We start from the raw sequence: 24,870 nt of genomic DNA on the forward strand, positions 1-24,870 counted from the left end.
ATACAATACAGAAGAGAGTAATTCGACTTATAGGCTATTCACAGTTGACCAGAAACTTGAACAACTTAGAGCATATAATAAATGTTGCCGATGTTTTACCGATAATACCACGGCAGATGCACATTTAAGCTGTTCAATATAATTCCACCTAGAGCAGTTTCTGCAAGACCTTCTTTACAAACAGAACGTTAATTTATCATAACTCCTTCCTTTTGAGAATTCCAAATTTGTGGAATCAGCTACCAAGTTCAAGATCCATAGGCATCACCACACGGCAAGCACAAATCGAATTAGTCTGGAATAATAGGGTTCCCTTCTTGTGCTTTCTTTTTATGTAAAAAAACGTCTAAAAACAATCGAGTATAGTCATTGTCAACCAACTGACATCAAGTTGCCTTAAAAATAGGAGAAGCATTCGGTATGATTCCTCTTCAATATTGGTTTTTGTTGCTCTTTGTTATTGTTATCAAACCTTCTTGCTGAACGTGAAATGGTTCCATGTAGATTATGGATGGACTCTTCTCACGGTATTGTTTTATTCCTGGTATGAAAATTGTGTTCAATTCTCTTATGTTTCCAATCAGTAGCTCACGGTTACTTTTTGTTTTGAGACATCAAAAATCTATATAATGTTGGACGCTTGGACTGTCATCATACAGCGCAATGCGATTCTATAACTTTGAAAGGGGATTAAACCAACAGTAGTGTACCGATCATCTCGTTTCGACTTTTGGTGATGAAGTACCACCTCGAGCCACCGTGTTTCGCTGGTTGCGTTTTTGAATAGATAAAACATAGAATTTATGTGTATTCTGAACTAGTGAATATTTTTAATACAAGCCGTACTAATCGAATTTTATCACAATACGTCCACAAAAACTATAATTCCCGAGAAGAATTGTGGAGTAAAAATAGTTTTAGGATTAAATTATTACCCATGGTATGAAAATAAACTTTTTTAAACCAACTATTAGACCCAAATTAGTACCCCAGAATGATTCAATCGCTTTCTACTTACCGTTTATTAAGAGTTGCGTAGAAATTGATTTTTTTTTCGGAATTTTTGGCTCTACAACTTCTATTCCTCAATTTTATATTTCGTGCCTTGACATATGCCTATGTTGGTCTAAACATGGCTCATGAACACGAATTCGCCTGAAAACTCCTAGAAGAAGAAGTGCAAGTCTGTGAAATCAGCTACTAAGGCACATCTTTCCACAAGCTACAGTTTAAGATCAATATCCTGCCAGTACCACTCGAACTACTCGAGCGTAGTACGTTTACCCTCTTGTGCTTGCTTTTTACTTAAAAACGTGAACTTTAGTAACATTCAAATGAGTTACCTCATTTTCATGTTTTTGTATACAAGGTTTGATTTGATGCAAAAAATTCGCCAGTGAGTAGATGTCGTGGAAATAATACTGCGACGTAAAAAAATTTTCTCATACGACCCCTTGTTTCTGAGTTATAGGCATTCAAAGTTGCAGAAAGAGAAAATAATTTTCCTCAGAATATCTCTTTATGACGAACGGTTTCCGTGGTATGTACAACCATCTAAAAATCAACAAATCTCCTAAACCATAAATTTTATAGAGTTGAACAAAGAGTACCTTTTTGTTAAAAAATCGATATAAAAATTCATTTTTGCTATATTTACATTATACAGGTTGTCCCTGTAAAAGTAATCATCCATTAGAAATTCGTAATGTTCGAATGTATAATTTAGAAAATATACTTAAATATAAGTTTTCATTTCGAAACTTTGAAGGCCTAGAACTCAGAAACGAAGTGTTTTATGAGACATTTTCTTTATCTCACAGTATTATTTACACGTCATCTATTCAATCTCGAATTTTCTGCATCAAGTATACACAGGTAAACTGAATATTATTCATTATAATAATTCAAGGATTAAAAAGGGTTGAAATAAAAGAAATACCATGTTTCATATATCTTTAATAATGTTTATCTAAGTGTAAAATATACTATCCTTATTGGTACAAAGTTTTTAACTGATTTAGTTCACCAAATAGATTTTTTCAATAGTATATTTGGAAGTAGCAGTTACGGTAATGATTCAACAGCATTTTGAACACACAAATATAACAAATTCCAGGGCCCCAGATGTTATTAAAATAAAATATGCGATAAAGTAGAGTTAGTATGTACTGCCAATTTTTTAAAATCGCGTGCTACAGATACGCAAATGCAGTAGTACTTCGACAGGTACTCGATAAATTGGATGATACCCGTTTTAATTGATGTCTAATGAACAACATCTGTAATATGCCGATCTGACTGTAATATTTTTCGTCCAATTTTTTTCTTATTTCGTTAGTTAGACACCACTCACTCAACACAAAAAGTTGGACAAAATCTCTGTTTTGCTTGTTAATCGGGTTACTGTCAAAACAAACTAACTCCACTTTGATTCAATTCGGTGTTTAAAAAAATATTCTGGTCTAGATTTGCAGGAAAGTTCGGGTAGTGATGCCAACCGTGTTTTATATCTGCGGCAATCCATGGCAAAAATTTTACTTGAGCGCAAGAAACATTCCACTCAATCAGAGTTTCTTGAAAATTTAAAATATCTATTTCGTTTTTTTGTAACCTTATAGGTAATAAAAGTAATTTGTAATGGATTTTGCTTGTTATTTCATTGACCTCGTCATACGCGTATTTCGCTTAGAAGGAATTCGATCGGAAAGCATCCTTCGCGTAAAGCGAGGTATTACTGTATATTATGATATATTAGTGAATGAAAACAGTGAGGTATGATGTCACTGGACATCAATCCTAAAAATTCTCATACCACATAACAAACAACTTAAGTTTATAGTACTAATCGTAATGTAAAATCATTCAAGTCGTGTGACTGATACACAGATGGCGCTGCCATTGTCAAATTCATATGACGTTTATTAAGTACCAACTTTCAAAAGACTATGTCTCATGACATTTAGATAAGTCAGAAAAAAGTGGCAGCCATTCAAGTGGAGCTACTTTTGTTATTTTCTTGATGAAAAAAATTACTTCAGAAAACATCAAAAAAATCCACAAAATAGTTACATCTAATACTAAATTGAAATTGCATGAGATAGCTGAGGTCGTAAAGATATCAGCAGGCAGTATGTATACAATTATGCATGAACATTTGACCATGAGGAAGCTTTTTTCAAAATGGGTGCCGCGTCTACTAATAGTCGATCAAAAACGTGTTGATGATTCAGAGCAGTGTTTGGCCATATTTACACGTAATAAATAAGATTTTTTGCATCGATATGTGACAATAAATGAAACATGGATCCATCACTTCACTCCGGTATCAAAACAATCGTCATCTAAGTAGACTGCAGCCGGTTAATCACGCCCGAAGGCACAACAGTCAGCTGGGAAGTTGTTGGATTGTTTGAATGTAAAAATCAAGAAAAAACAGCCTTATAGAAAAAAAAAAACACTGTTTCTCCAAGACAATGCACCGATTCACAAGTCTATGGCAACAATGGTTAAATTGAACAACTCGAATTGCTTCCTCATCTACCATATAGTCGAGATATGGCACCAGTGACTAATAGCTATTAATGATCGCCGATTTGAAATTTTGAGGCAAAAGATAAATCATCCTACAAACACGGCATCGAGAAGCGTTGAAATGATTGTATTGCTCTTGAAGGAGATTATATTGATGAATAAAATCGATTTATGGCAAAAATGTGTTTTACTTAGTCACACGACTGATTTTATGTAGTAATAAGCGGGAAAAAAGATAGTACGTTGAATTATATATATTTTTTGAAACTCACTGTATCTAGTAGACCTATCTGGTAGTTTTTATTATAACATTATTCCGTTTGGAACATTCCAGGCGATTTTATGTTAAATTAACAAAAAACGTCATGTACTGCCCGATTATAGTTTGAAAAAACTATTAAACTTTCGATCAATAATTCAACTAAATATAAATTACTTTTCTGAAACGGAATGAATTAGCTCGATCTAAAATTGCATTTTCAGACAATTCAATAAAAAAAATGTAACATATTTAAAGCTAAATGGATTTGTTGAACATATTCAGTCTATTACCTTGTCTCATAACCTAAAATCTACTATATCCGGTGACCCAACTAAAATTTGCACATCTCTAAATATATTCAAAGTTTCATTTAGATTTTAAAAATAGGTCAATTTTAATCTTAGTTTAATTGTCTTTTTCCAGTGTCAAGTCCATGCAAACCTTAAAAGGCAAGGATTGTGAATTAATATATTATTTTGCAGTTAATTTAATTGTCTGTACAACCCTGTCACCAGTACAAAGGACAAAACGTTCTAATGAGCTGTTACATGTTCTGCAGTATCTCGGGAGTTGTTTTTTGTTTATAAATGACTTCCTGGTCGCACTCTGACTTCAAAAGATGAAAATTGTCAGACATGAAAGCTTGTTTTTATCGTGGAATTCGGTAGTTCTCAAAAAGTTGAACTACTCTTTAAAACTATCTGTTTTTAACTCCCTCAACATTCCTACTTTTTCGAACGCCTATATTGAGAAGACAAATCGACTTTGAGCGAAATGGATTGACGAAATGAAGCCTACAACAATCAAGGTTATTTTCAACAGTTAGTAGAGCAACGATCTAGAAGGAAGATTACAAGATTCGTCGTTTGCCATGATCATTAACAAATCATAAGGACAATCTTTGAAAGTCTACGGTAGGAATATAGAAAAGCAAAGTTTTCGTCATGATCAATTTTCTGTGGCATGTTCACGGTTCGGAAGACCATGTGCGTTATTCGTTTTTGTATGTATGGATTTGTGGTCTCATATACACTGCGACCCAAAGGACCTATTGTGTACCCCTTTCCTGCTGCGATACTGGAGAACCCAGTGTTTACAGCTGATCCATCAATTTCACTCTTTTATTCTTTCTTGCTTCTAATAACAAAACAAAAAATCATCTCTTATTAATGACTGGATTATGATGGGAATTAGACGGACATTTACTCAAATAACACGGTTATTGGAAAATTATGTGATATCCATGATTTTTTAATAAGATGCAGCGCCTCCACGATACGATGTACAATTTAATAGCTTACTTGTTGTTCTGGACTATGAATAAGACAGTTAAGTGACCCGATTTAACTCCAATACATTTTTTGCGTTGCTACTTAAGGTCCAAAGTTTATGCTACACCACCTTAGTCTCATCAAGAGCCTCGATAAAGAATGACTGAATGGAATGTAATTTAATTATAAAATTGAGAATGGAAGTTAGACTATTGTAGAGATGGCTAATTTGTACGGTAATTGTGATTTTTTAGAATAATCCAAGAAGTTATATAATGGGAGAACACTTTTAGCTACTCAACGTTTGTCAAGGGTCGTTAAAGGATGAAAAAATGAGTCCTCTTCATGTTGAAATTGACCTATTTTCGTATTTTTTCCAAATTTCAACGTAACACTAAAGGTTATGCAAATTTTACTTGTAACACCCTGTATATTATCTTGAAAGTAAAATTATTTTAAAATAACAATTACATTACAGCTATACCATTGCAAATTTTTAAATGTAAATTCAAAGATCCCCTAGAAATATATCCCCCATTACAAAACTGACATATGTAAGGTCTTTCGCCAGTATGGCCCCGAACATGAATGCGTAGTGAGGCTGCTTGATTAAAGCATTTCCCGCAATACATGCAAGGATAAGGCTTCTCTCCTGTATGGACACGTTCGTGCATAATAAGGTAGTCCTTTTTCGTGAAACGTTTCTCGCAATATCTACAAGCAAATGGTTTATCTCCAGTGTGTATCCTATAATGAATTTTTAGTTTATCGGAGGTCCCGAAGCCTTTTCCGCACATATCGCAGAGATGACGCTTCTCGGGCTTCTCTGCTGGGTTCGCACTATGTTTCGTTGTTATATGTTTCAACAACGTTGTTACTTTACTAAACACTTTCAAGCAGATGCTGCATTGGGTTTTGTGTAAGGTACCTTCAATGTGGACCGTATGGTATCTCGTTTGGTGTATGAGCATATACCGCGAATAAACGAAACACTTATTACAAACTACACAAACGAAGGGTTTTATTCCTAAATGTTCGTTGTTGTGTTCTTTGAATATAACGGAATCGTTGAATCCTTTCCCGCAAGTAGGGCAAGTGTAGTAGAACTTGTGATAATGGACTCTATTGATGTGAGTTTGGAGACATGTTCTTCTAAGTGTGTTGTAACTACATAAAGGACACGTATATGTATCATCAGCACTATGGATTTTCATATGAAGAGCAAACTTGTAAGCTTTTGTCGCGGTGTGCTGGCAAACGTCGCAGGTGTAGAACTCTTCGTGAATTTTAGAAATATGTTCTTCTACTTCTTTTTGACTTTGGTATTCTGCTGAACAGGTTGAGCAAGTATATATTTCTTGCTCTTCATCGAATTTGAATGTATGCTGTATTTCTTTGTTTTCTTCGGGATGGTACGTTTTCGTGTGATCTGTTAATTCACGTCTTGACATGAATTCCTCCAAACATCTTCGACACGTCCAAACTTTGTGCTCCTGTCGTTTCACTCTAACTTTGGACGATTTCGGTTTAGGAGGTTTCTTTTCTTTGGGACATTTATTTTTCTTTTTCTTATATCCAGGTGGGGTATATTCTTCATCGCTATAATCTTCTTCTGTGAATTCATCGTCTTCTTCTAATTTTATCTTCACTTTCTTTGGAGCCATTTCTTTAGCTTTTCTTGTAGGAGGTGTTATATTATCCACTTCGAAGATTTTGTCGTCTACTTTCATTTCCACTTCTACTGCCGGAAAAAACTTATCGTCTACTTTCATGTCAACCTCCACATTAGGGAAAAATTTTTCTTCTTGTTTTATGTCGACGTCTACGTTAGGAAAAAACTTTTCGTCCATTTTCACGTCCATATCCAAGGGATTCAAAAGTCTGGAAAAAAAAATTGAATACGATAACCTAATAGCCTTCTAAATTCAATTTAGAAGATTTTACGTACTTTGTCGTAGAGAGGCACCAAATGTTTTTAGAAAACATAAGCACATTGCGAAACCAACACTACAATACATATCAATTAGGTAACATTACCAATATTTTTATCTAATTAAGCAATAGTAGTTACAACTCGAGCATATTTTTTTATTGACATTTTATTTGACCGAAAGAAGCATCATCTTGTCAGATTAGATACGTAATATATGTTGAGCTAAATACATAGATTTTTGAGTTAATTATTACGAAATGTTGAAGGATTAAGTCATGGAAACACAAAAATGTTATTAGCCAGAAGTCTTGAAACAATTTGTAAAAAATCATAGAAGAGGCGACGTCTAAACCGCTTCTCGACAAAGTGTCACATGTCCAAGATTTGGCACTTCTTTTTATTTCCTATCGTGAAGAACAACGATTTTCAACAGTTGGAATAAACTGTATCTGTGTTGAAAATGCATGTTTTGGTGCAGCCTTACTCTGAATGGAAAAAGACTTCAACCGAATGGAAGACGTATTAATCTTATTGAAGGATTTATTGAAAAACCAGACAAACAATTGTTAGTTCGACGTGCCAGTCATATAGTGATCTATAAATGCGTAATTCTGTCCAAAGCGTTGTAAACATGTTTTTGCACGTACCTATCATTCTAAGTGGCGGTTCTCTGTGCTTGAGGTTTTGCCAATCCAGCAATTATTTGCTTTGTGATAGTTTTATTAATACTATATTCTTATCTATATATGTTCTTTAGAATATACGAGGGCCGTTTTTTTTCAACCTCCGATAGGATATAAATAAAAGACAAGTTCATATAAAACAATAATTTTATTACAAATAGATTGGTACACTTACGGTTACTTTTCGACATAATCACCGAAGAGATTGACATTTGTCATATCTGTGGACAAGCTTTTCAATACCCTCTTCAAAGAAAGTTGACGCCAATGTAGCCTAGTATAAAACAGACCTTGAAACTTCTGGAAATGCCGTAGACAAAGCAGTAATCGCGAATCTGCGGTTTTCTTTAACTCAACTCGTTGAACCAGGTCATCTGAAATGACAGATTTACGTCCTTAGCCCCTTCATCATGCTCATCATTACAGCCATCTTTAAGCCTTCGACACCGTCACTCATGAAGTTTCTCCCATACACACGACTCATTCTCCGATGGATTTCTGCAGCACTATTGCCTTCAGCCTGTAGAAAACGAATCACACTTGACCGGAGCATCAATAATAGTGGACATGTTTACACAACGCCGACTGACGCCTGAATGTCAACAATGGAGGAGTGTGTAGTGCGAGAGCTTCGCAGTCATCTACAGCACACGCCCGCTTTCTTCTGCCTGCGCAGCGTCTGCATAGAGCGATCGAAGGTTGAAAAAAAATGGCCCTTGTAAATATCAAAATCGATCGTATTATTTTTATTTGTTGTATATCACCCAAATAAACTATTGAGTGTGAGAATACTAACTCAATATATATATATATATATATATATATATATATATATATATATATATATATATATATATATATATATATATATATCAAAATATGATGTTACGTGGTCAACGGAATAGATCAAGCAATTCCACCTATCACTTGATTCAGATCTTTATACGAATTCTAAAGCGAGCATGGTGACTCGTGATATGGATAGAGTATTTTTTGTAAATATAAAAACTGAAAAAGCTCTTTTGATTTTCAATAGGGCGTAATCTCATGTAATTTACATTATCTTTGAAGATGCAGAAAAAAAATTATATTATCTTGTGCTTACCCAACAATATCACCCATGAGCTTCAGCCCTTGGATAAAACAGTTTTTGTACCATTTCATACTTATGGGGTGATAAGGTCTTGTTATTTTCAACCAATAAACCGAATCACATGATCAACAGAACTACCTAATATAGTCTATTATTGCATTTGAATTAAGCGTATATTAGTATCAATAGGGATACCAGGCCAAGTGCTCAACACTTTGAAAGAACTCATCATCTGAAGAAGAAGAAACATTTTTCGACCACATTAAATATGTGTTAAAGTACAAAAGAGGAATTTTTAAATACAGAGAAAGTAGTTGAGAAAGATAATTACATTTGTGTGATGAGGATAGAGCATTGGATGTGATTTTGTCTTAGAGGAAAGTATGAGCCTAAGAAAGGAAGACAAATAACTTATATTCATCTGTGTTCCACAGATTTAGAATTAAATGTAGAAATCTAAGCCCATTTTGCTTTAAAATAGATATATATTGATTATTTCTTCAGTTACCTTTTAACAAAAATATTTTTGTTTCTTATTCTGTTGAATTTTTTAAGCTAATCAATTGCCCCCGAAATCCCTTTTTCTTATTATCGAGGAAACTTTAAATGTGCAGGTAGGACTGAGTAGTCCCCAAAATAAGAAAAAAAAATGTGACAGCAGATATTTATTCAGCTACCTAGAAACTAACTAGAAAGGTAGGAGAAAAGAAGATATGAAAAAGGAAGGAGAACCGATTTACCCTAAAATTGCGAAACACATGTTGTGTTTTTTTTTCTGTTAGAGGGCAGATATACAAAACGGCTGGTTTCAATGTTCGTCGTGTTGTGAATAGACACATGTTTCATCTTATATCTTCCATTATGTTTAGATACTTTTCATTGAGGGACGAATGGAATATATCAAGGCTGTTCATTATTTAATAGGGAGTAAAAATAACAAAACGTTATGTACTGATTTCAATTTAATGAAAACGAAGACGGGAAACTAAAAATGGTATAATATAGAAATTTTTATTCCATAAAGTCAAGACAATATACTGAACATAGTTTGCTAAGACTCTTTCATTTCAAATTAAATTAATTTCTATATAAAATCATAACATGTAAACGATTCTATTGAAGTAATATCTAACTTATAATATGAAGAAATGCTGAAATTATAATACGGAATTCAAGCAGCTTCTAATATGCGCGTTGAGAGCTCCTTTTGAGACACAACCAGTTTCGCAGTGGGGGCATTTATAAGGCCTCTCCCCTGTATGCGATCTCATGTGAATCCTCAGAGGAGCTCCTTGGTTGAACGATCTACCACAGTAGTCGCACACGTATGGTTTCTCTCCGTTGTGGATACGTTCGTGCATAATTAAATAATCTTTTTTAATGAAGCTCTTGCTACAGTAAACGCAAGAATAAGGTTTTTCTCCAGTATGTTTGCGATAGTGGATTTTCAATTTATCGGTTCTGGAGAAACCTTGACCGCATACGTCGCAGAGGTGCTTCTTCTCGTGTGGTCCTTCGTGATAAGTCAAATGTTTGGTCAGCATGTGCTTGACGAGCGTTTCGCTCCTGGCGTACATTTTCGGGCACATGTGACATTGCGTTTTGGAATCTTTATCCAAGACGCTTACTCTATGATTGCGGATTTGATGGGCTACTAGATAACGAGAATAAATGAATTCTCTGCTACAAACGATGCAAACGAACGGTTTTACACCCAAATGGAAGTTCTCGTGTTCTTTGAACGTTGTGGCGTCGTTAAAGCATTTTCCGCAAGTGCGACATTGGAAATCGTATTTCCTAAAATGCATTCGAGTTATATGGGTCAGCATCGCTGATTTTCTGCTAGCTGTATGCGGGCACATCGGACAAGGAAAATTATTGTCCTCTCTATGTTGTTGCATGTGTACAGAAAAGTTCAAGGCACCCAGAAAGGTGAGCTGACAAATCTGACAGTCGTATTTTTCATCGTGAGATTCTACATGCTTCTCTACTTCTTCTTTAGTTTGAAATTCGGCCGAACAATTATTACATGTATAAAATTCCAAGACTTCGTCGTACGTATACTTTTGTAGTTTCACGTCTTCTTTGAAAACATCGTCGATGTCATCGTGGACTAATTTTCTGTGATCGAACATATTTTTACGCGAATCGAATTCTTCGAAGCAAATTTTGCACACCCATGCTCTTGCTTTGTGATTCGGTTTCACTTTCGGAAGATATTTCGTTTGAGGTGACTTTCTTTGTTTTCTTACGACGGTTTTGGTTTTTCCTTTTTTTGTTACTTTAGGGTTTTTCAACATCTGATTGGGTATATCATAATATAGGAAGTCGTCAATTTCAGTTTTAATTTTCCTAAAAAACAAAAAAATGTTGTGTCTGGTAGGAACAAGTCATTTTTAAATAGCCAATGCACAAAACTTACCATAATTATAATACATATTAGAGTTAATATTCATTAAAACACCATTAATTTTTATTCAATTTATTCAATTAATATTTAGAATTTACAAATAAATTTACTATGTAAAAAAAAATTTCATATTCTCATAATAATTGGTTTATGAATTGAAAAATGACTTCAAATGATACGAATTGACGTCCATTGAAAACAATTGACGTCTATTGTCATTTGATGTTGATTGATGTCTTATGATGTCGATAATTTCTATCGTTGTAGCACATCTACAGCAATAGAGGAATTAAATGCAAAAAGCCGAGTTCGCTACATGCTTCCTATGAGGAGATATAACTGCTACAGTCGCACTTTTTTGCGAAAAAATCGTTTTTATTGGCGCACGTGCATATAGACTTGTATGGACATTGTATATATGAAACCATACAGATACATAAACTGCTACTTGGCCGAAAAAGTGGCAAAACATCTAAAAGGTCTGACGCTAAAACGATCTTGCACGATTCTGTAGATGGCGTCAAATAAATAATGTTGGTTTCCAACTTCAATTTGAATAAACATACACAAAGAAAACTTTAATATTCGAAGCATTGACCCAACGTTCAACAAGAAACTTGTTAAACCATTCTTTGGGCTTAGATGATCTCTTTTGGATCCAAAATTTTTCCAATACAAGAATTTTACCATTAATCTGAATAAATAAGGTTTAAGATCCGAACTAAATATTTGTTGTTCTTGTTTTAAGAGGACCTGTTTATACTCATTGGCGTTTTGCAACCTTCCTTACGCTATGGAAAATAGGAGTCCATCTAACTGTATGATCTAAGGTGTGCGCGCCTGCATTTTTGGGTGATAGGACTGAACAGGTCATTTATATTGATAAAGATATCTCCTCGTATCCGGCTATGGTATTTCCATTCAAGATTTTATACCTGTCATTTTAAGCCAATCGGATGCCTTAACTTTGACAAGTTGCTATAACAACATACTTAATTTTTTAGAAATTTTTTTGGTCGCGAGACCTAACCGCAAAATTAATAATATCCCTGGCTTGACAGCTGTTTTGTGTGTGTCACATTTGGACAGTATTCTACCTCAATTTTTATTTCTTTCAAACTATTTTTTCCAACATTTTCTTTTCAGGAAAATTCGCTATTGAAACTTATATAGATAACTCAAGAAAAAATTGTGTCATAGCCATCTTAATTTATTAAGTAACCAAACATCAAACCAAAATAAACACTCATCAATATGTTAAAAATTTTATTTATTATTTCTTGTTTAAAATTTATTCACACGTCCATCTCCCACGAGTTCGAATTAATTCTTGTGAAATATTTCTCGAAAAAAATTTTCGGAAACAATTCAAGCTCTAGGGATATTATAGTACTCGTAAAATCACAATAGTAGTAAGTGTAGGTACATTACAACTTGGCATTTTTTGTATTTTGTCATTAGGCAATTTGACGTATGTAAAGAAATTTTGTTGGCGGCTTTTATTGATATTACTCAAGCGATTGACAAAGTATGAAACACAAGATTGCCAGTTAAACTATAGAAGCTGTTACTTTATCCCCACTTCTTCTGGTAAACTTCCTATATGACCGACATATACTTCCTAGTGGAACAAAGAAACGAATTTACGGATATTCATCATATAAATTCTCAATCGTTCTCCTAGGTAGCGTCCTTGGCCTATGGTACACAAAAATTTGTTGAAACTAAAGCCCAATATTTGACGTTTACGTTGCGAAGAGAAACGTGTTCTATAAATATTCACTGAAACTTGCGCAAGTCGAAGATGCCAAATATGTTGGTATTAATTTAGACCGTCGTCTTGGAAAAAGCATATAATTACCAAACGCATGCATCTGGGACTAAAATTAAGCCATATGTATTGGCTTATTGGCGTCAAACCAAATGGGTAACAAGATTCTATTGTACAACTGTATCTTTAGGGTACGGACACAACGAGGACCATCGAACTTCGACCCTCGACCATCGATCAAATCCTTGTTCAATAAACTGCTACAAAAGTGAGATGGTCCGAGCCTCAAGATGACCACCAGTGCGGGAGTTTGAGCGAGAATCGAAGGTCCTAGTTGTGTGCGTACCCTTAAACCCATCTGGACTTACGGGGGGCGCCCAGTATGACCAATATAAACATTTTACAAAGGTCCCAAAACAAGGTGCTACGCATCATCGTCAATGCGACTTACTATGTTCTAAACAAGGTGATTCAGCATAACATCCCCACAGAATCAGTCAAGGATACAATGAATTGTGTCAACTGAAACTAGTATTGCCAACCTGTCTACAGGACTCAGTCAACAATAGGTTAAGTTCATTAAGACTGATTTGATATAATTCATAATAATAACTTATATCGTAGTGATACTCTGTAAGTCCTGTATTTATGTCACGCTTAGTCCAGGCTATGCAGATTGCAGTTTCCACTAGGATTATAAAGAAAAGCAACTCATGGGCAATATTTCAATCACTGAATACATAAGTTTTTGAGTAAAAATTGAAAATATGAAAGAAAACCAAATAAAAAAAACGAAATTATATTTGGGGTTTTATTATTTCTTAATTTTTGGCAAAACTTAACTTGAACTGTTTTATTTTACATTAAAAAATAATATTTATCAATAATGAAATTGGAATTCACAAAACAAACTATTAAATACATTAGAGACCGAAATCGATGATAAAATGTTCGCCCATATCATTGAGGTCAACATTTTCAGAGTCATCCAGAAAAAAGCCTAAAACTGGTTTGTCTTTCGGTACAACATTTTTCTTTTTTTCGTGAGCCTTCCAATGTTTCTTCCAATTCTTATAAGCTGGAAATGCTTTTCCACATAGATCACAGCAGTATTTCTTTTCACCTGTGTGAACTCTCATGTGCACCTTCAGATTATAATTATTAGCTATCATTTTGTGACAAACGGGACATTCTACGGTACGATCTTTACCAATTTGATGCATAACGCTTCTGTGTCTCGTTAAGCTTTTCAAAAAAGTAAACTCTCTGCCGCATTCGTCGCATTTGAAGAGTTCGTCGATACCGAAAAGTTCCTTTCTGTGATTAAGCGACATGTGTCCGTGGAGGTAAGCCTTAACGGAAAATTTTTTATCGCAAAATTGACATGAATACTTTTTAATATCCAAATGCATATCCATGTGAGAGTCCAACAAACATTTGATGAAGAAACCTTTACCACAAATATCACAGTGGTAATTGAATTTACCTTGATGTCGAAGAACGTGGCCCTTTATTGTGTGTTTTCTGGCGGTTTTGAACGTACATAGCGTACAAGAATATGTCTTAAGGTGTATATAATTATGATATACGAAATCCAAAGTATCCTTGAAAGATAAATTGCATACTTTGCATTGATAATTATCATTCTTATGATCTTTCTTATGTATTTGTAATTCGTCGCGAGTTTTAAAAGTTTTGTGGCAAAGATCACAATTTTCTTTGTCGTGTGTTATTGAATGTTTATCGATATTTTTCACAAATTTACCACATATGCTACAAAGGCCTAACTTTTTGAACGACGAATGCGTTTTCGTATTTCTATTACATTCTTCTTCGGAATCTACTACTTCAACTATATTTTCAAATTCAATTTTTTGTCCGTCGATATAAAGGTATTTTGAAGAAACAGAACAAGAAGAATCATTTTCATCTTTTATATCGATATATTCGTTTTTTACTTCGATATCTTCATCGATTACAATGAGAATCTCCTCTGAATTATTATTTTTCCTAAAATTACATTCATATTAATAAAAATTAATAAAATAAAGGTAAGTAAATGATGATGATAATAATAATAATAATAGTAGTAGGAATAAGAAATAAAACACATCGATTAATTTCAAAGATCTTTTCATTTCCTCCAATAATAAAATTGCAAAAAAATTTTACACAATTCTTAATCCATTGATTTGGGGTTTACAATGTGAGGTGACTTTAGTAGTAGTACTCTGAAGTTCTTTGGTGTTTCACATTTTTAGAGAATGTGGATAGAGGTTTCGTCTTCTAGGCAACAAAATCCGCACGCCGCATTATCTGCTAGTTCTAGCGTCTTTAGATGTCCATTGAGGTGACAGAATGACATACATTCTGCAGATCTACTCTGGCTATAGTTTTCCAGAAGAGTCTTTGTCTATCTCAGCCCCTGTAGGTTGTCCCAATAATTGATTTTGCTCCTATCTATCATCTTTTCTAATGCTTCTGTTCTGTTTCTGATATCATAGAAGGATTCGGTCCCATGAAGGGTTTGTCTGCCTTCGCTTTATCGAGCTTATATCAGCTTGTTATTTTGAGTTATATTGGGAAATTGCTTCTTAAAGAGTTGCCACGAAAAGAAATGCGGAATTTTCTACCGGAAAGTGGCTTTGCCGTTTTTTTCCCATTTTGCAGTGTCGTGCTCAGTGTAGGTTAGCGGTAATTATAATCTTAAACGCAAGTATATTGGGAACTTGAGTAGGATTCTAGCTAAAACTTTTTGCATCTAATCAAACGAGGTTAACTCTACCTAAAGCTTACGTTTTATCTAGTATTTCTGAGTTGCCACTGGTTTATCACTAACCTACTCATGTTCGTTAAAATTGAGAACGCAACGATGGAAATGTTACTTGCAGACTCATTTAAAAAAGTTACAAATATACTCGGTTTCAGCTGTATATTAACTTAAACAGATGTAACATAACTGTTAAAGCAATGTTTCGGCGTTTAAGCCGCCCTTCCAAAGTTCCCATAATCACATTAGAATTCACAATGCACCTCGTAATTTGCAACTAAACTAAACACATCTTGGATCTCCTTGCTATATGGAAAAAGGTAAAATCGTATTTACCGTCAAATTTGTCAATATAATGTTCTTAATATGAAGTTTCTGGAAAACCAGTTTGAAGGAAGGTGGATAGGAAGATGTGGATCAATGGAATTGCCACGAAGTTCACTTGATTTCACCCCTATTGATTTTTTCTGTGGGGACATTTAAAAAGTCGAGTCCATATTATGTTATGTGAGCTAACAATTTAGAAGAATTAATGAAAATCTGCAAATCAGGTTTACCATGGTATTGGTCTATATTAAATAGTAAATGGGACACAGTTTGAACAAAGAATATTTTAAAGATGGCAAAACCTAGGTACATGAAACCTTAATGGAAGTTGACCTAACTTTCCATGTAATATCAAAAATACTACTTTGGAACATCTTGTATAGAGGGAAATAATTTAAGGTGGTAATTGATGTTCATATGGAGACGTAGCAATATTCATTGTTTGCTCACAGTATACTTATCATTACGCAGTTATGAACAAAGCTGATACCTGAAAAAGTACGAGGCGTAGAGAAAAAAAAAGTCTTTATAAAGAGGTACTTTTATTAATGGACGTACTATCAAATTCAATAGCTACCATATATGCTGGAACTGATATAGTTATCACATGATAAAAACAAAAAATTGTTTCTAATCAATGTAACTATAACTATATTTTGAAAAAATTGTGCTTCTTATCTGTCAGATCTGGATTTCCTTTGTTTCGAAATCAATTGTATATCGAAAAACGCCAAAAAACAATTTAAATTTAAATATTGGAGACAATAAGAGATTCAAAGTAATAAGCCGCAAATTTGTATAATTCTTATCAGTCAAAATTTTATCAAAACAATAATAGGGGAAAGACAATTAAAGACTATAAAGTGTTTATTTCTTTGTAAATGTCAAATGCTTCTTTCATTTCAATATATATATATATATATATATATATATATATATATATATATAAACATACGAGGGTTGTTTTTTCACAACGATTGCACTGTATGATAGCCAGGAATACAGCAGGAGATTGTTGTGCGTAGTAGGAGACGGCGCATCTTCCCTAATGAACCGCGTTGTCACTGGCGATTCCAAGAGGTCATTTCCCGTTGAGATCTGTCACATAAACATTGCTGTCGCTCCCTCCAATGGTGCCAATTTGCCACCAAGATTGAGAAATTTATGTAATAGCAAAATCTGTCGTAGAAAAAAAATTCACAGCGCCCTCTGAAAACTTCGATGACTCTCCTACATGAGATAGAGGGGATGAAATATAATAAATCCAGTATATACCGATCACCTTATTTAGGGTATCTCTAGACACATGAGGAAACGTGTGAATATCAGTAGTAGAAAGTATCAAAGACATAATTTTTACTGGGTTTTTATGTCAAAGAGTAAAAATATTTGTTGGGAATTTTTTAATCAAATGAACTTGAAAATTGTACAAATTTGCAGCTGTCATTAAAGAACTTTACCAAAATATAGTTAATACTAGTTTACAAAATTTACTTTTTAATCTGTTGCCGCGAATATTGTTGTTGAAATCGACCTTCAACTATTTTAAAAACAGCTCCAGTTATTCTGTTTTTGATTTCATTATTTTTCTGTTTGTGGAAAATACCTATTTTGAGTATTTTGGGAAGCTCTTGTATAAAAATGATGAGTCTTGGACTTCCAATTGTGTTTCTAAGTCGTATATGGAATATTTAAGATTATGGAAAAGTGGTTAAAGTGAATTCCAATTTGGCGAGAACCACGAAATGGTCTCGGTTTGAACAATAAAAATCTAGCCAAATGAAAGTATCCCAGTACTAGTTGTGTCAAATGGCTACTGCAGCGCTCACCTGATTCTTTAGAGCCTAAAAATATATCCGAACCCTTAGAACAAGATATTGAAGGACAAAGCTCATCAAAAAATGATGCTGATTTTGGAGGTATCTGAATGGACCAAAATGATCCACCCAAAATAAATTAGATAGTCTTGTAATAGATTATGAACGAGGTTTAGAATTATTAGCATCACGACTGAAAGACATTCAAATAAATTTTTAATATGGGAGATTGAAGAATTACGTATTAATTTTCCGAAGAAAACTCTATGATATCAAAAACTTGTTGATAAAAATGAGCGTCTTTGGGATAGTAGAGCTAGACAAGAGCATTGGGTGACCAGAACTTGTCCCTTAAAAAAAATATTGAGCCTGGAAAGAAAACTTCAGTGCAGGATTCAAGGGTGACTCGTGACAAAATTATCCTTCCACCAGTACATATAAAACCAGGCATCATAAAACTGTTTTTCTTATATTTGCCAAAAATTTCCTGGAAATCCTGGAAAAGATTGAATCCAGTATTTTTGATGGTCTCCAAATTAAATAACTTACGAAAGATACTCAATTTAGAAAATCTATAATTGAACAGCTTTCGTTTCTGCAAAATTTCCGCTACAATTAAAAAATATAGGTTGTCATATGAGCATGAAGCTCCACTTCCTCTATGAGGAGAATTTATGAGGTATGAATAAAGCCTCATGGAAAAGCGCTACCAGAGTTTCTGGGTCTCTGATACGTCAAATATTTCAGAACTCTATAATCAAGTTTTTTCTGTTTTATACCTACATAGCTGCAACTCTGAAACTCGGAAATTAGAGCTGATAAAAATCTAATTATTTTTTTGAAAATACCATATTATATATGGTCAGCAACAGCTGAAATTTCTTCGGCAACAGATGTACTGTAAACTCGAGATGTGAAAGATACACGTCACAATGGAAACGGAATAGCATAATTGGAATGTTTAATGTGTAAAATATGTTTCTAAAAGTAATAGCTGTATAAGCAAATTCCTTTGGTAAGAAGAGATTGCAATTCAATTTTTTTAACACGTAAACATTTACCTAACCAGCTATCATTATATATACAAATTATAGAAATCAATATTTGGTAAATAAATAAGTATCTACGTCCACACGAATAATTTTCGCACATTGAATTACACATTTTCTAATACAATTAGATTTACAACATCAATAAATATTTTGTTTAAGTATATTACACTCTTAGGTACTGAGATTTACAAATATCAAAGCAGAATAGAAAATGCGTTTCTTTTCTACTTATCTACGTTATTAAAAATTTATTTCCTCAGCTTCGATACTTGATAATAAATAATAAGTAATAAATACTTCGAGATGGCATTTAACAACACTAAATCACGTCAAAATAGATATTCTTGTTAAAAGATTTTAAAAACATCCAATGTATACATAGTGACAAGAAGGCATATGACTCGTGTTATTTCACGTTTACATCACGAAAAGACATATGAATCATACCCCGAGATAAAAACCGTTTTATGCAATTAAATTTAGAAGGTACTCATCAAAATATAACATCAAATTACACTTCAAGAGGTTCACAAGTGGAAGAGTGTATTAACGCAACCTACGTGCCAAAAGCGCTTTAAGAGTTCCTCTTTATCTAGAAAATACATTCTTGCCGAGGCAGTACAACTATGGTTCAAACAATCGTCATTCCATAAGCAACAGCTGTAGGTGCTAACGTTGATGATCTTCCAGATACTTCTGGACTCGCAATTGATTCAATTGATGTTATGCTAAAGCCAGCACAGATCAATCTCATAGAACATGTGTGAGCTACGAGCTACTCCTCAATCACATATTACCAACTAAATTTTAGTATAGCATGTTGCAATGATGCTTTCAGTCATGGGTTCCTCATCACACATTTAAATTATAATTAAATTTTCATTTTCATATAAACGTGTGAACGCAACTGTGGATAGTTGATGTATTACATTGCGAGAAGTTGGAGAGCTTGAAATTATTTGTCCAGTACTTTCCAGTTTTATCTTAAATTAAAGAAGTGATCAAATCAAAGATCCTACGTGGTAAAATTTCTTGACAATTATTCAATGCAACATACACGAATCAAATATTTGACCCACAAAGTGGTAGTGTTTAGAGCGTGAAACATCTAGTCATAGATAAGTAGTTGTAAGAATCGAAACGCATCGTGTTTGATAATATAACAACTGGGGGCAGAAGCAACGGTGGATACTATAATCCACAATCTTTCAAGCAGGGGACAAGCACAATTATATCTGATGCGAACAGCCGACAAGCTTTCGAGTGTTTCAAAGCAGTGGTTATCAACTGGAGATGGTACAGAAACGTATTGAATGCTTGGAGATCAGGGAAATAGAAGGGTAATTTTCATACCTGAAGATTTCATTAGAGAAGAGCTGAAGACAGCTTTCTGACTAGACAACTGATAACCACTGACATGCGATACACCCAAACACTCTGCAGAGGGTAATCCAAGGTAATGAGAGACAGTCTTGTACAACCCGAAAGAAATCAGCTAAGGATGATCATTGGGCCACTGATATGGGTACGACATAACACTTGCAAACAGGAGTACCGCACCAGATGTTGAATGCCCAAGACACAAAGGTGATTATATTATATATGATAGTACAAAGAAAATGATTTAGTGTTGCATATGTGCGGCCATTAAAATTATAAATAACAGGAACAATAAATAAGGAACATACAATAAAAATAATTGTTTTAAGCAATTAATGCAAAACAATAATATAAATAGAAATAGTTGGTTACTGCAACCAGTGCAAACATTGAGAAGTAGACTTTCAAATCAGTTTTTGCGCTTTTCGATCTATAGATGGCGTTGGATTTATTAAAACATCCTTTATTAATTCATTCCCAGATATACGCATGTCGTTTTTTTTTCAACCTACGATCGCTCTGAATAGCAGAAAGCGACAAGCATCTCTCATACTACACAGTGTGCTATTGCCAACAAGTGTTAATCTGCGTTGTGCTACCGCCAAGTAAACATGGCTGCCGTTATTGTTTCCCCCACCAAGTGAATTGAAGTTGTTCATTGTGAAACGACTGTTCCGGAATGATGATCTCTGAAAGAGAGCTAATCTATAACAACGCTCGTCCATACACTGCTGATGAAAAATAACAACTCCTTTTGACGTAGCACCTTTTTCCAGAACTAAAAACTTGACTAGAAGGGACATCGCTTCCAAACAAATAAAGACTAAAGACAACGTCAATCCACATTTGAATGAATTGGCGGCAACTTTATTGGAAGTGGACACTGGAAAACTTGTCCATGTCTTTTTGGAGATTTATGTTGAAAAGTAACCTTGAGATTACAAAACTTTTGGTAAGAAATATATTATTTCATATGAAGTGGATTTATGTGAAAATACCGGGGTTTTGTGCAATCGTGGGTTACTAGCAGAGACCAAGTTCGTTTTTTTAAGATTCCCAAAAGTTTACAAAAAGGAGAACAAATTATGACATTAGCCAAAGAACGACGTGAATGTTGGATACGGGCGTTGAAGAGGATGAAATTTTAAGCGATCACTTTTTAAATAATGCGAGAATTTGTGCAAGTCCCTTTGAAACGGGTAAGTCGTTTTTCATTTTCTTAGCAAACACATCTTGCACAAATCCAGCTTCATAATATTTGTAAGCTGTGACTTGAAATTAAATAAATAAAAAATAAGTCCATTATGCCTATATTTGGTAAAAAGTTTTTCAATAAATCGCCGTACATAATGTAAGACCAACCATTTGAGCCAGACAAATTTTTTTGATAAAACTTACGTTCAGATGAAAGCTGCATAAGTTCAAAACTAGGAAGTTGAACTTTTTGGATGTACGAGGTCTGGCTATTAAATAAGGAGACTGCGCGCCTAGAGGGCGCCCTAGACGGGCGAAAACCATGTGTGACGAAAAACAGGAGCAACGTATCAATATCAAATTTCTCGTTAAATTGAAAAAAACTCCGACTGAGTACTATAAATTATTGCTAGAGGCCTATGGGGACAATTCTCTATCTCGTGCGCGTGTTTTAAGTGGTGTAAGCGCTTTCGTGAAGGCCTAGAGAGCACTGAAGATGACCAGCGCCCAGGTCGCCCTGTGACTGTTTCAACTCCGGAAACAGTGACCAAAATCTACCAAACTGTGCGTGCAGATCGTCGAATGAGCATCCGAATGATTACCCATGCTGTAAACGCCGATAATGAAACGGTTAGAAAAATTTAAGATGAGGAATTGCATATGACAAAAAGCTTTTGCATCAGCGGGTCTGCTCAGATTTCCTTGAAAGGTTAGAAAAAGATCTGTTTTAAAAGAGACCAGAGTTGAGTCAATGGAAGCGGTAAGGCAAAAAATGGCCAAAGACTTCCAGCACTGCTTCGATTAATGGAAAAAACGTATGGAAAGGTTGGTGGTGAGGGGAGGGGAGTATATTGAAGGAAAGCATTTGAATGTGGAATATTTTTTATAATAAAACCGTTTTTCGTAACCATTCTCGTTATTTAATAGCCAGACTTCGTAAACGCACGGTTTTGTATAACCAAAACACTCCTAGGTTATAAGTCGTCAAAATTTACCGGGAAGACCGGGATACTTTCGGTTAGGGGATTAAAAAATATTTGGAAATATCATCTTAAATCAATATTTTGGCAGAAATGAGACATATAGGGACTTTTCCCATTCAGTTTTAATTTTCCTATTAATTTTTATTTTTATACGAATAAATGTTGAATGCGCTTTCGGAATGAATGGCTATTTATATCAAATACCGATGAACCGAAACATTTCATCATATTTTTACACCAAATACATTATTTTCGTTAAGAAATTTTAATCAAAAACTCACCTCATACCGACAGCTATTTCGATTCTTCGAGATACTAAGATATTATTTTCTTTTTCCTTTTCACCACAACTAATATTTAACTAAACGGGAATGTTTATTATTTACAAGTTGAAACAATCACAAAATACTGCTAACACATATATAAAAAGAGAAAAAGTTCTGCTCAGCTATAAAATGATCTAATAATCATCATGCCTAACTATCAAACCTTTACACGACTTCAAATGTATGTTTAACATAGCCTTGGCAACAAAAGCCTTAGTACAAAATTGGCAAGCGTATGGCCGTTCGCCAGTATGTCCGCGCATATGTATTACTAAACTAGATCTTTGCGAAAACGCTTTGGTGCAATAATCGCAAATATACGGTCGTTCGCCGGTATGAATGCGAGTATGCTCGACGAGTATCGGTTTTTTCGTAAACGATTTATCACAATACGAACAACTGTATGGCTTGTAACCAGTATGGATACGAATATGGAATTTGAGTTTCTCTTTGCTGGAAAGCATTTTGCCGCAAATATCGCATATTGAAAAATTACCGGTGTGGGAATTCATGTGTAACTTGAGACTGTTCTTGTGTTGGTATTGTTTTTTGCAGATGACGCATTCGTGCAAACTAGGACAGTTCATATCGTCTTTGTGAAGATTGATCTTGTGAGCGTGTAAGTACCTTGAATACAGGAAACATTTTCCGCAAAATTCACAATCGAATGGTTTCAAACCGGTGTGATAGTTATCGTGTTCTTGGAACCAAGGAAGAATCTGGAAGCCTTTCTTGCAAGCGTCGCACCAGTACTTGAGAGTATCATCGTGGTTGTTAATATGTTCTGTTATTTGATTGATTTCCGGCGTGCGATAGTCGCACATTAGACAATTGAACATTTCTTCTTCGGAATGAATCCTTAAATGGATTATGTGATCTAAAATTTTCTTCTGGGAAGCGTTGCATATTTCGCAGTAGAAGTAATTGTTGTGGGTTTCGATGTGGTCTTTAACGGCGCTATGGGTGCGGAATTCCTTACCGCATATATCACACGGATGCACTTCGTTGGAAAATCTACTTTGACGAAGTCTCTTACCAGGATGACGTTCTTTGTAATGCTGTTTAAGTTCTTTGGGAAATCTTTCGGTGGCGTCCTGTTTTTCTTTGTAACATAAAGGACATTTGAATTTTTTCTCTTCTTCCATAGGCATGAGAGCATTGAATTCCTCTTCGGAAAGCGGTACTATCACAGGCAGTTCTACAGAGTCAGAGGGCTCTTCTTTAACTTCTTTTTTAATATCTACTACTTCGTTTTCGGAGCTGTCATCTTTAGGTTCTTTTTTTATTTCAACTGTTTCGGCTACGGCATCTCGCACTGGTTCCTTCATATCAGTTTTTCTTCTTCTGGTTGATTTCTTCCTAACGAAATCCGATTGAGGTGATTTATTTTTTCTTTTAGGTTTTTCTTCTATCCACGATGGATCTTTTTCGTCATCGACGACAATCTTCTTAGGTCTGCCACGTTTAGGTTTTATTATTTCGCCTGAAATGACGCCTTCTTGGCTACCTTCAATTTTTATCTTTATCTTTTTCACTTTCGGCGTTTTAGACGGTTCTGGAGGGGGAGTTTCATTTATTGTAACGATAGGTGTGAAAAATGCCATTGGAAATCTGTAAATAATGATTTAGGTTTAAACAATATATTCCAATGCTTTCGCCAAAAGCAATATTCTCTGAATTTACTCGAAAATAAAGTTGTTCCATTGTGCGGTAGATGAATAGATATTACGTATACAGTGAAATCATAAATTATTTATAAGTAATTATGAATAGAAATGAATAATCTTGAAACGGGCAGTTTTTATAAAATTTTTCGCATTAAAGTTTTTAAAGAAAATGAGAGTTGAATAGGAAAAGTTATAGGTACCCAGACTATTGCGACTTGATAAATATGGCCAAATCTTGATAATTATGGAAAATTAAAAGTTGTTAGTAAAAAAATTGTAATTGGATGTTGCTGAGTGCTACGAGGTTTGCCTTCAAGTTTTTCCAATAGGTAATGAAATGGCAGCAATGTATTTGTGAACATTGACATTTGTTGTTGCGACACCAGTGGTATTTTAAAAA

At 34.4% G+C, this 24,870-nt stretch overlaps 1 protein-coding gene across 5 annotated transcripts in view; it reads right to left on the reverse strand.

The window, feature by feature from the left end:
- Nucleotides 1–1,688: 1,688 nt before the first annotated feature.
- LOC130441110 (gastrula zinc finger protein XlCGF26.1-like) overlaps nucleotides 1,689–24,870 on the reverse strand; it is a 31,472-nt gene continuing 8,290 nt past the window's right edge. For 3 of the 5 annotated variants that reach the window (XM_056774640.1, XM_056774642.1, XM_056774643.1), the window contains exon 2: nucleotides 16,591–24,414. In XM_056774640.1, the coding sequence (XP_056630618.1) occupies nucleotides 22,938–24,414 (1,477 nt within the window). In that variant the 3' untranslated portion in view covers nucleotides 16,591–22,937. Of the gene's footprint in view, nucleotides 6,946–16,590; nucleotides 24,415–24,870 lie in introns of those variants that run through there. The other 2 variants (XR_008909589.1, XM_056774644.1) reach the window with 2 other exon arrangements.

Source organism: Diorhabda sublineata, chromosome 3 (assembly GCF_026230105.1).
Source record: "Diorhabda sublineata isolate icDioSubl1.1 chromosome 3, icDioSubl1.1, whole genome shotgun sequence".
In the NCBI taxonomy this organism is placed as follows: Eukaryota; Metazoa; Arthropoda; class Insecta; order Coleoptera; family Chrysomelidae; genus Diorhabda; species Diorhabda sublineata.